We start from the raw sequence: 12,626 nt of genomic DNA, 5'->3' as shown, positions 1-12,626 counted from the left end.
CTAGTACCATGGCCACAGACGCTAAGTCCGGGAACAGGAAGATGCCACTGCACAGTTCACGGGTAAAAGATTAAACAGAGAGGACAGCGAAGCCAGAGATAGTGCAGCTGAACAGTAAAGTGTTCCCATACATTGATTTATTTGTGGTGGCCCACCTCAATATCAGACGCTTTTATTTTTTTACTAGGCCTATTAAAAATTGTACTATTGCAGAGCTGAACACAGTGCATATATTCACGCAGCCTCTCTCAATCACACACACACGCGCGCACGCGCCACAACAGCACTGCACGTTTACATGCGCACAGTAATGTCACGGTTATCGTGGGACATTTATGCAGCAAAACAAAAACATAGTTTAAAACTTGACAGGTCAGCCAGAATAAAAGATGCTTTGATGGAGCTCAGCATTGATCAGGAGGACGGCTGCTTTACTCAAAACAGTGTCTCTGTATAAACCTGGACTGTGAATGAGACTGTTTGGATGTGTTGACAAACACAGCATATTATTTAACATTAGATCCTGATGATCCTGTCGGCTTGTCAGGAGATTTAAATACGAAGTTATGTTGCTGTGGCTCGTGTGTAAATGCGCACAGCATTTCTCTTAATGGGGAGACACTTCACCCTGTTTCACCCACCCTTAAATTCTCTAAATGTATTTTTCGTCGAAAACTCTGCCTGCAAACACCGCTGCTCTCAGTTAATGCGCGCATTACATTGTCCTGTGCTTCTCGTGTTTCCCCAGGTCTGGACACTGACCATTGATGAGGAAACAGTTTTTCAACTTCAAAGGAGGGTCGCGATGGTGTAATAACATAGGTGTCATTTACACTGGGGACACATCCCCACAACTTTTTGAAAGCATTTGCTAAAAGTTTTCTGAAAATTAGCTTGCAAGAAATGTCAAATAACAAATACAAATTCAATGACATATTGTGCATTATCATGTCTCATGGACTAGGTGTTTGGTCACACCACTAATATGAGGCCTTAAATGTCCCCACCACTTGTGGGTGACGCCCTTATGTAATCAGCTGCATCCACATGGTTCTAAAGCCTTTATTTAAGTTGAGCTTGTTATCAATGGTTTTTATTCAAATTTGTTTTATTAAAAGGCTATAGACTAAATACAATTACGGAGGTCCGGACCTCTGTGACCTCATAGCTGGTTACAGCTATGCCTTTTTAAGGTAGTAGCCTACTGCCATAGTGATCAATGACTGTAATGCTGCTGGTGGTTTATTAGAGGCTGATCCTGTTTGGATGTGCGTGCATTAGCAGGGCGGCCGTGATAGAGTATACAGTAGATTGTTCTGGTGGGCGGGTCTGGATCAAAGTCCAGGGCCAATTTTTTTTCTTGAACATAACAATGAGTTAACTGTACTCCAATGGCCTCCACAGTCACCAAATCTCAATCCAATAGAGCACCTTGGGATGTGGTGCTAGTTGTTAGGTGGCAGGTCTGTTGTGGATTGGCCAGGTAAGGAATAAGTGTGGTTCTGTAGCAATCTTTTGCTGCGTTTTGTTCCGATTGTATAGATTGAGAACCCAGTCACTCCGTCTGATTAGAATTGCTGAGCGCCAAGCTACTTACAGCTTGTGCAGACTACTCGATTTTCAGCGTCAGTCGATCGCCGTGCTGTTCAGACTACACAACTTGCTGTCGTGTGGTGGGAGTCTTGAAGTCATTGTGGCGTTTACAATACATGACTGATCGGTGACAGGGGGTCACACACTACGCGAGCTGACAGCTGCCTGAACCTACACATAAAAAAGCTGTTTGTTATTATAAAGAGAGCAATTATAAAGAATCTGGGTGAAAGAATGGATTAGCACTAGCAGGTAGCAGGGATTGCTACAGAGAGAGCTGGAGGTGAGTAAAAAGGGTTTTTACTGCCTGCTCTGGGGGGGGGAGTAATTTTTAAGGAGTAATAAGTAACTAGTAACTTTACAATTTCTGAGTAACTTGCCCAACACGGATTACGACACCACATATCTTTAACATACCTGCTCCGCGACACTATTAGTTTTGGGGGGTCTACTGGGGGATGGCTGTTGCTCAGGAGGTAGAGTAGGTTCCCGTTATTCGGAGTATCAACCTGATGGTTGTTCCAACAGTCTATGTAACCTATTCAATGTGTGTGAATGTTAGCTTCTGTTCTAAGTACTTAGGAATGTGTGTGAAAGGGTGAATGTGATGTAGTGTAAAAGCGCTTTGGCTGGTTGTAATGGTGCTTTCAGACCAAAAGCAAAGCGAGCGTTGCATACAAAGTCAATGCAAAGACATGTAGTGCCGTGATTTCCTGTCAGGCGACACGAAGGGGGCGGTGGCGGTGACGCAAAGCGAAGGAATTCGTGCGAGTTGAAATTTTTCAACCAAAAAAAAGCAGAGGGCCAGGCAGAGTGGGCGATTGAAAATCTGCTGGCCGGCGGAGAGCTGCTAAACTTGGGGGAGAGGAGCAGGGAGCAACGCTTTTGGACAAATAAACACCCATAGTTGCACTGGACTATGCTCTGGCAACTACACCGTTTGCTTGCTGGAGGAGCACAGAGTGAAGTGTTTTTATTAAATTAGCTTTTTACTTTAGATTTTGGGATTACAACATTGATTTATCGTCACTCAAGCTTCTCAGCAGCTAGCTTCTGTGCACATCCGGTTCCAGTGTTGTTAGCGTCGTTTGGTACGCAGAGCTCCTTTGGACTACTACTTCGTATAAATACCGGACAAAACTGGACATTGCTGGGAGAAAAGAAAGCGAAGAGGTTGAATTACCTGGTGAGTTCAGAAAACATGTCTGTAACTTTATTCCAGCTATCGTTTTACTTTAACTTTGCTGTGACCAAGTTAGCATAGCATAACCCTGATCGATCTGAACTCCATTCAGAAAACAAACATTTTAGAAGTTGTTGTCCTGCTGTCTTGCGGACAGACCTGTCAAAGCATGAATTCATATGTTTAACAAATTTCGGCATCAGTTTAATCCATTTATTGCTATTTAATCACAGGGCGAAGGGCGTAGTTGTCGCGACTCAGCGTCATGCGACTTTCTCGCTTGACTTGAAAATATTCAATTCACGCGATTCCTTCGCATTGCCTTTGTTTCGACTTCACGTAGCTGTCACTTTTGGTCTGAAAGCACCATAAGACTAGAAAGGCGCTACACAAGTACAGACCATTTATTATTTACCATTTATCCCCCCCGAAAAAAAAATCCTATGGGAAACACTGAAGTGTTAAACTGTAGGTTGCTGGACATAATAAAAGGATGAAAACCAGCCAGTTAATAGAATCACTCCACACAGCAGCTCAGCCAGGGTAATTAGTGAGCAGTACTTGAAATGTATCTAAAATTAATGGATATTCTGTAAGTAATTTAAAAAAAAAAATTATTGCGATTAAGCCGCCCACCAAGCCAAAAATGATAAATGTGGGAACTCCCCAATATTCAGATACCGCCCACGGAAAGTTTGGCCAAGGTTCACTTAATTGATGCTGTCCAGAAGGGGCCATGGAGCCAAGAAAGTGGAGATTTTCCTCAGTAGACAACTATCATTTACAGAGAGGACACGCGCGCACAAACACACACAGAGTAATAGGCTCTCTGCCTGCACAGTAATGGACCAGTTATTTATTGGTTGTATGGACACAGTGGGGGCCAGCTGAATACAAGTAAAAAGGACAGGGAGTAGACAGTTCAGTAATGAACGGGAGTCAGGATTTACCACTTTCACAAAAATTAATCACATTGGAACAAGGCCACGGCGGCACCGCCGTGTTTGTAAATGTGTGTGTGTGTGTGACAGGATGCCAGCAGGTGGGAACACTGTGAGGAGATATGATAAGATGCTTTACAATACCTTATTTCTACTTTCCTCTGTCTCTCCCACTCCCTTTAGACCACTACTCTGATAGGTCTGCTGAAAACTGCCCGTCTCCTGCGATTGGTGCGTGTAGCTAGGAAGCTGGACCGCTACTCGGAGTACGGTGCAGCTGTCCTTTTCCTCCTCATGTGCACCTTTGCCCTCATCGCTCACTGGCTGGCCTGCATCTGGTACATTACAATAAGCTGGTCTGATCTAACCAGATAAGATTTACAGAGGAATGATGGGAATAATCATGTCTTTATCTACATACACAAGAATTTATATTAAATGGGTGCTGGTTGTAGACAATATCGAAAGTCTCAACTGCAATACATTAATTTAAAATATAAAGTTTCACATTTATATATTTATAATAGCCACAGTCAAATTGTAGAAATTCATACTTTTTCAAAATTTCTGAATCAGGATTAACCAAGCCAATTATTTTTCAACACCACTATTAAAGGTTTAAAAATCTATTTAGCGTACTTATTTATGTGCCTATTGTAGCAGCACCGTCCTAATTATTGCTTATTGCTATAACTTCCCCAGGTATGCCATCGGTAGCGTTGAGAGGACTGGTTCAATTGGCTGGCTCCACACGCTAGGGGACCAATTAGGAAAACACTACAACGACTCCATCCCAGGTACTGAGAAGAAACATTATGTAGTACTAATACTGGTTAGAATTGGGGGTGGCGCATAGATAAGATAATTGCCTTTGGTGTGGGAGACCCGGGTTTGATTCCCACTTTGAGACATTCACCATTGTGTCCCTGCGCAAGACATTTCACCCCTCGTTGCTCCAGAGGCGTGCGACCTCTGACATGTATAGCAATTGTAAGTCGCTTTGGATAAAAGCGTCAGATAAATGTAAATAGTGGTTTGGTCTGTACTGGTTAGCTGAGTTTTAAGCAAATTAATGTTAAAAAATGAATGTGCTTTTTGATTTGATTGTTGAATGATTATCAGTGAACAGCTATGATTCTATTAAGCAATGAACTTTTTACAATATTTGTTTTACTTTCTAAATTTCCACACCAGGCTCCGGACCATCCATCAAAGACAAGTATGTCACAGCTCTGTACTTTACCTTCAGCAGTCTGACCAGTGTGGGATTCGGAAACGTGTCCCCAAACACCAACTCTGAGAAGATCTTCTCCATCTGTGTCATGCTCATTGGATGTAAGTACTGATATTATGGTAAAAGTATCTGGCTTCAAATCTGGGTGGAAGAAAGAAATGTTTAAATGTCACAGTATGTGGAAAAATTGCTTAGTACACTGACAACTTGATTAACCTGATACTTAATGAAATAAACTAATTGAGATATTAACCCCATGTCCTGGACTCTAACTGCCAATGTCAGATCAGATCTGGCTGCTTTGTATTCAGGCTCCATCAAACCTGCCAGAAATTATGTGAGCGCAGCAAAGACCAACACTCCCGTGACTGAAATGTTTCAATCACTCTTTTCTCTACTCCTTAAAGAATAAGTAAACACCATACAATATGTATTACACCAGTGTCTGACTTGATTTGCACCTGTTGTGTGTTTTGTTTAGGAGATAGCTGAATTTCAGTCAGCCCATTACACATGATTTATGTATGTCTAGTTCTCGATCTAAAAAGTAACTAGAAACTTGTAATGGCTTGTTTATAGCATGCACGTACTTATTAGTTTGTGTTGTGCATATTAAATAAAACTGAATGTATTTCACTGTTACAGTTAAACAAGGGTAAAAATCAAAGACTTGGAGGGGGACTTATCAAACAATAGTTTTTGTTTTTGGCTGTGTTCCTCCTCCAGACAGTTTGGCATTTACTTGGCCAGAAAACGACCTAAGGCTAGTAAAATTTCCATAATTATGGTACAATATTCTGTAAAATGGAAGTGTACTTTGAAGTTGCAATGAGCATTATAAAACCTATTCAAATAGACTAAGAGATGAATTGTGTCCTTTGAGACACATGAGGGCAAAAATAAACATACTCACTCACACACACAGCAGTTTAAGTGGGTGATGTAGACACTGATGGGAGATGACAGAGGTTGAGAGGTTAGCAGAATCCAACATAAAAACAGGACAAAACACAGAGGCTCATGAAGGATACTACACAAACTCCTGCTGTATTTCTATTTTCTCCAGACGACTGACCTCATGCAAGAAACAGTTGTGTGAACTGAATTATTGTTAACTGTTGTAGCTCTTAGGAGCAATGTCAGAAGATGTTTGAGTCATGTAAAATGATTGTGTGTATACGTTAATCCATGATCTTATTTGGTAGTAGTATTTAAACTTGTAAACTTATTGAGAAAAAAATATTTTTTTCAAGTCAGTCATTGGAATTGCATCAGGTATGAGTCCCTCTTGTATGTCTAAATATGAAGAGGAGGTACCAAAATGCCTTTCACCATAGATATGGAGATGAGAGTGATTAAGATAGTAAATAGATGTCTTTCTAATGCAAATTCAGTGTAGGAGATGGAGTGACAAAATGTATGTGTGCTATATTTTTGTGAGGCATATCAGGGCTGCATTCTTGCCTCGCAGCAGGACTGCCCACGTTCTTGCATGACTTGAGAGCGACAGTTGGTGGCAGTAATGCACCTCTAAGGTGGTTGGTCAAAGACCACAGAAGAACAGAGTGACAAGAAAACATGGGGTGCTTCTCAATTCTCTTAATTGAATCCATGTTTCCCTTACTTGCGCCTTAGTCCTTCCCACCAGGGATGCATGGAGAGATGCAAGGAAACCATCCGAGGAGAGAAGAAACTAGGAAATATGTCTTTAGAGAATGAGACGTCTTTTCCTCCAAAGTTTCACATGAAGTGACGTCAGTTTCTGATGACGGCGGCAGTAGAGGTGTGTGAGAGTGGGGAAAAGATAGCTGAAGGGAAAGGGAGCAAATAAAATTAGTCAGTAAAGCCTCTGGTGAGTGTGGCCACTAATCCAAACTGTCTGGGGAGTGTATGTGAAGTCCAATATCCAGATGCAGAGTGTTGTACTCAAGCGCAGAGTGCTGAGTTTGCCGACCATTTTCATGGGGTTGATTATATTTAATGCTGAGCTGAAATAAACACCATTCTGATGTAGGAAGATGAGTGAGGGCAGTGGAGATGGCATTCTCTGAGGATCTGTTGGCTCTGAATGAAAACGGATGAGGATCCATTCACAATTAATCAACTGTTTTGGAGACACAACTCTAAATGAACATTTAGTTACATCTAAAGATTTAGAAACTCTGAGTACAGCTACAGTAAGTCTTAAAAGTTCAGTGTATAATATTTCTGAGGATCAATTGATAGAAATGCAATATAAGATCCATAACTATGTTTCCAGTGGTGTATAAAGACCTTACATAATGAACCGTTATGTTTTTATTAACTTAGAATGAGCTATTTCTACACCGCGGGTCCTCTTACATCGAAGTCGCCATGTTGCAGCACCATGTTTCTACAGTAGCCCGAAAGGACAAACTGCTCTACAGAACAACTTCACAAGGTTAAATAATAAAAAGAACAACAAGTAGCCTAACTTTTTCCCCTCTTCCCTCTTTATTGACAAATTAATAGCCTAGTACAATAATGTCAAGTAACATAAGTAGTAGAAGTAGTAGTAGTAGACATGTTTATTAGAAGTAAGACAAGAAGAGAAATTTGGACAAATGGAGGCCCATTCGTGTAATTTAGCACAAGAGCGGACAGAGTGTGTCGGCCACAGTAGCTTCTCCTGCACACTTGGAAAGGGAGGGCTGAGCTGTGACTGATGGTGCATTCATGTGGTGTCAGAATAATCAGAATCTTTTTTTCCTACTTAAATCTTTTTTGCAAAAAGAGAAATAAAGTGTATATGAGACATAAAGAATAGAACTATGACTCATGCAAAATCACATTGCATTTACATATTTTGCAAACATGTAATTTGTAATATGGTTATAATGGTTACTTTGCTGTCTAGAGTGAACAAGATGTCTGTGTGTTGTCTATATGCTCTGATAAAGTTAATCCAACACATCTTTGTAGTAGCGTCCATGTTGATTCCACATTCCAACTTGAGAGCACATAAACACACACTGACGTCAGAAGAATGACTTCACAACTGTGGAAATGTGACCATCCAAGGAGCACGTGAATGCACCGTGAGCCGCTGGTTGTAATTCGTAAACCTCACCACTAGATGCCACCAAAACTTATACACTGAATCTTTAATGGCCCCTATGAGGACACTTACAATTATTAACTTATAATCTATATATCTGTACTTTCATACTGTGCAAATATGTCATCTTTTCTTCAATACAGCTCTGATGCATGCTAATATATTCTCATTATTCTACATTATTATGCCAGCTGTCTGAGCTTCCTCTCCAAATGTATCAAATATATCATCCAAAGGTGTCAAGCATAATAATGTACTTCTTTTCAGATGGAACTATAGTCATCAAGAGATGTGTCATGCCATATTAGTGTGCGAAGGGCCTGTGTGTCCCTATAATCTATACTGTTAAAGAATATATTGTTCTCTTGCTTCCTGCCTACTTCCCTTGTTTCCTCACTCCTCACATTTCAAAATCCTCCCTCACGTCTCACCCTTACACTCTCCCTGTCTCCTACCTCCAGCCCTGATGTACGCCAGTATCTTTGGGAATGTGTCAGCCATCATCCAGCGGCTTTACTCGGGGACGGCCCGCTACCACACCCAGATGCTTAGAGTCAGGGAGTTTATCCGCTTCCACCAGATCCCTAACCCACTCAGGCAGAGGCTGGAGGAGTATTTCCAGCACGCCTGGTCCTACACCAACGGCATCGACATGAATGCTGTGAGTACTTATCCTCATGCATCCAAATCCTGTGTGTGTAGGCTACACCTAGTCTGTTAATGTTCATGAATGAGTGCTAAGCATGACTACACACATGTACACACAAAGGGCCAGAGAAGTATTTTGAGCCTACGTTGTACGTTACTAGGATGATTGGAAGACTTTGTCTCAGCATGCATGGTCTGATGCCATCAGAGAAAATAGGAATGATGTGAGTATCATTAATAATATGTATACATGCACACATATACTCAAATATATGCAAATAGACGGGTTAAAGTATTTACAACATGCATGGTCCTACATCTTTTTGTTCACATGCATGAAGGCTAATACACTGTTTTCACGTACAAGTTGAAACACATACAGACACAGTGAGTCACATCTGTCAAAGGAGACAAACAGCCATGGTTGCACCATGCATGCTCACACACACGCAGACCGAGTATTTTCATCATGCTTGTTGTATACAGCCGACCTCAATCTGGATAAAGTACACAACTCCATTACTTGAGTCAAAGTATAGATACTCCTGGTCAAATATTACTGAAATACAAGTGAAAGTTGCTCAAGCATTTTTTTTTACTTGAGTTAAAATACTGGAGTACTAGATTTTAAAAATTTTTCAAAAGTACATTGTCTTTAAAATGTCAACACTTTGTTGTACTGTTGCCACAATGTATTATGCTGTATCTTCGCTGTGGTCATACGCACGTTGCGTTTGTATGCTTGTGTATGTGACTTTTTAAATGTTTTTCTCTTGTATGAGCTTTGCATTTTTGTGCTTTATATTGATGTAAAGCATTTGTACCTGTGTTAAAAAGGTGCTATATAAATAGAGTTTGACTTGCTTACTAGTAAATTCACTAGTTCATTACCGTCCTTCCCTGTATGAGATTGTGTCGCAGTCCAAGCCATCTTCTGTTTCTCTGTACCAGGGTAATGAAGACTTTGAATCAAATGTGACATTGGACACACATGCAACTGTAGTCATACATGTTGGGGATGAGCCCAAAAATATGTAGTGGTTATGTATATGTGCCGTCCTGAAATTATCGGACTGTCGGGTCGCTCTGTGGCCACTCAAGCAACTCGTTATACAAGAACAGCGGCAGAGATGCGTCGTCTACAGCTGAAGCGGTAAGATAAAAGACAATTGTTATAAGAAAAGGAAGGTTCGGCTAGTTGGCTATTTAGCTATATCAGATTGAAACTGCTGTAACTAAAATTAATATTACTAATGCTAAGCTATATAGCATACTATTATATGAAATGATGACGAATATAGAAGCATTATATAATTCATATATTAACATTATACTAACAGTATACTATTTAATGAACATTGAACTTTTTTTACTGTTATAATATTATACTAATACACTTATTTATACTAGTTCCTCTTCCAGGTTGTGGATAGAGCCTCTGCAGCGGACAGATTTAGAGCTAGACAGAGCCAGTATGCATTGAAACACTTTCATGATAAGAGTCAATATGCTGTTTTTGGTCAAATAACATGAAATGTTTTTGGGGGAGGACCCACAGCGCTGCGCCGTGTACTCTTGTGTTCGATTTCTTTTTGTGATTTTTGGTCCTCTGCCGATCTAATTCCTGACTAATGTCGAAGTAAACACTTATGACATCTATTGATTAAGGTCATTAGCCAACAAAAAATATTTCTGCATATATAGAAGCCTCCGGTGAGACTTCGCCAAATACCCTACGTTCTTGTGTGCGTTGAGTCTACGTCAGTTACCAGTGGCTTGGTTTGGAAAATACACACCACCAGGGAAAAGAAGATTTAATAATAGTGGCAAGGATACCAGCTTCATCTCTCTCCTCTGTTACCAAGCAAGCAGTGGTGACAGATGTTTTATCTAGATCAATGTTTTGGTTCTTCCAGTTAATGTCAGTCTATTTATCGGGAGTTTATCTGATTTGATTGAGTAATGTTCTAGGTTGAGTGTCTTGGCAGCTCGTGTTCTACCATCTTGCAGACAAGGGAAAAATCTCCTAGAAAGGCCCGCCCCCCTGTCTCCATGATTGAATAGTGAAATAGTGAGATGTTTTTTAACAGGAGGAAATCGCTTATAGCTGCTTTACAATGTTTCTAAAGCTTGTTGATGACGTGGTGTGTACCACGCCAGTGGGGAAACATTCAGAACAAATGCAGAGTCGGGGATGGTGTCAGCCAGGATGAAGGAAGGATGGAAGGGTTGATGGACTTGAGGTTATTTAATATTATGGTGCGCTTTTGTTTAACCGTCATCATTTATCAAACATATAAAACAGATGTATTTCACTGTAACACTGTTCAGGCACAAAGTCTGGCAAGCAACCCAGACACAGAATCTCACAGAATAGAGGGATGCACTGCAGGTGCACATTGACCTAATATTAATTTTATCTGCTGACATCAGACTTTGAGAGGAGAGAACACAAGTTTGCCTGACAGTTGTTCCTTAGTTCACTCTCATTCAGTTTTCTCTCTTCCTGTGCCCAAAAGGATTGTCCCTCTTCATCCTAATCTTCATCTAATCAAAGTTGTAAACATTAACACTCGCTTTGACACAAGAGTGATGCGGGGCCTTGCTCCGGCTCTACAGGTGCGTGACTTGGATCTGAGAAAATTGGAGAGAGGGCTCGAATGTAAAGAATGGGTGGTGCCAATATCAGCCTGAAGCAGTTTCCACAGAATATGCAGTCAATTAACCCATTTCTCAAATGCTAAATTTTTCTTTACGTACAAGCTTGGCTAATGTCAAAACTATGGATGTTTCTTGTCTTATTTACAGATGCTTGCTCACAACATGTCAGAAATTAAGACATAATTTTCAAAACCTTAAATAATTTATAAAGCCTCTACTTCTGCCACAATGGCACCTGAAAATCTATATTGAAACAGCTGAAAAGCATTTCTGAAAGAACGTCTCATCGAAACATTGAGAAATGGCTGATTTATTGTAATTTGGGTACAATATATCAGCCACAGCTAATTCCAATCTCAACCAGAGACATATACCAGTGTTGAAGTTCTTTCAGTTACATACACAATGAATTTATCTAATGTGGATACAGAACAGGACTGTGCATTTTTGTTTCTTTCCCTTCTGTGCCTTTTTTGAGCATTTGACAGTATTTCTTACCCATTTTCAACCAAAAGCCACACAGATTGGATTATTTGTTGATCACTGGCTGCAATTTCATGTTGCTAATAAAGCTTTTACTTCTGCACTTCTGACGCTTACAGTTTTTTTCTACTGTACATTCTGTAAAGATGACTCACTTTTACAGAATTTGTTGCCAAAAATGCATATATTTGACCCTCAAGCCAAAAATGTAGTGTGGTTTACAGTAAAAGGAAACTGAATTACAAAAAACAATGAATTTCACATTGTCTACTGTACGCAGGTAGAGCTGAAACATGAAAAGTAATGCAGTTTTTGTAATGCCATCAACTGTTTGTATTTAGAAAGTTGTTGTGCTATGATTGATTGATCTGTTCCTCATGGAAAGAAAATGTGCTAGTGTTTTGACAGAATGACTTGATTTTGAGTCAGGTTTGCTGTGTTATGATAGGTTGTGTATGTAGAGATTTTTTTTTTTTTGCCTTTTCGAAATGTAGTGTTGGTGTTTAAAGAACAAAATGTGGTTTTGAGTAGAAAATGTGTGTATAGGGTTTCAATAAAGTATCTTAAGTTTAGGTAAACGCTTGAACATTTGAAAAAAACTGTAATTTAGCATCAGTTTGAAAGCAAATGAAAACGAAAAAAATAAATTTTCTTAAATAATTGTAGATAAATTAAGGCTTCAAGGGGTTAATCCGATTTTGATCGTCAAATGCTGTGATTCTGTCCGCCTAATTGTGTTTTGACTTTTATTGGGGGGGGTATGACCAAAACAAAGGTAGGGGAAACACTGATTGATACACTTAC

The 12,626-nt window shown here is 40.1% G+C and overlaps 1 protein-coding gene across 1 annotated transcript in view; it reads left to right on the top strand.

The window, feature by feature from the left end:
- kcnh2b (potassium voltage-gated channel, subfamily H (eag-related), member 2b) overlaps positions 1 to 12,626 on the top strand; it is a 309,793-nt gene that overhangs the window by 284,806 nt on the left and 12,361 nt on the right. Inside the window, exons 10-13 of the mRNA XM_038723752.1 lie at positions 3,901 to 4,055; positions 4,420 to 4,514; positions 4,912 to 5,052; positions 8,492 to 8,691. Of these exons, the coding sequence (XP_038579680.1) occupies positions 3,901 to 4,055; positions 4,420 to 4,514; positions 4,912 to 5,052; positions 8,492 to 8,691 (591 nt within the window). The remainder of the gene's footprint in view (positions 1 to 3,900; positions 4,056 to 4,419; positions 4,515 to 4,911; positions 5,053 to 8,491; positions 8,692 to 12,626) is intronic.

This window comes from Micropterus salmoides, unplaced genomic scaffold, assembly GCF_014851395.1.
Source record: "Micropterus salmoides isolate LMB-PRFRI ecotype aquatic unplaced genomic scaffold, ASM1485139v1 Ms_hic_scaffold_1, whole genome shotgun sequence".
NCBI lineage: Eukaryota > Metazoa > Chordata > Actinopteri > Centrarchiformes > Centrarchidae > Micropterus > Micropterus salmoides.
This window is presented reverse-complemented; position numbering and strand designations above follow the sequence as displayed.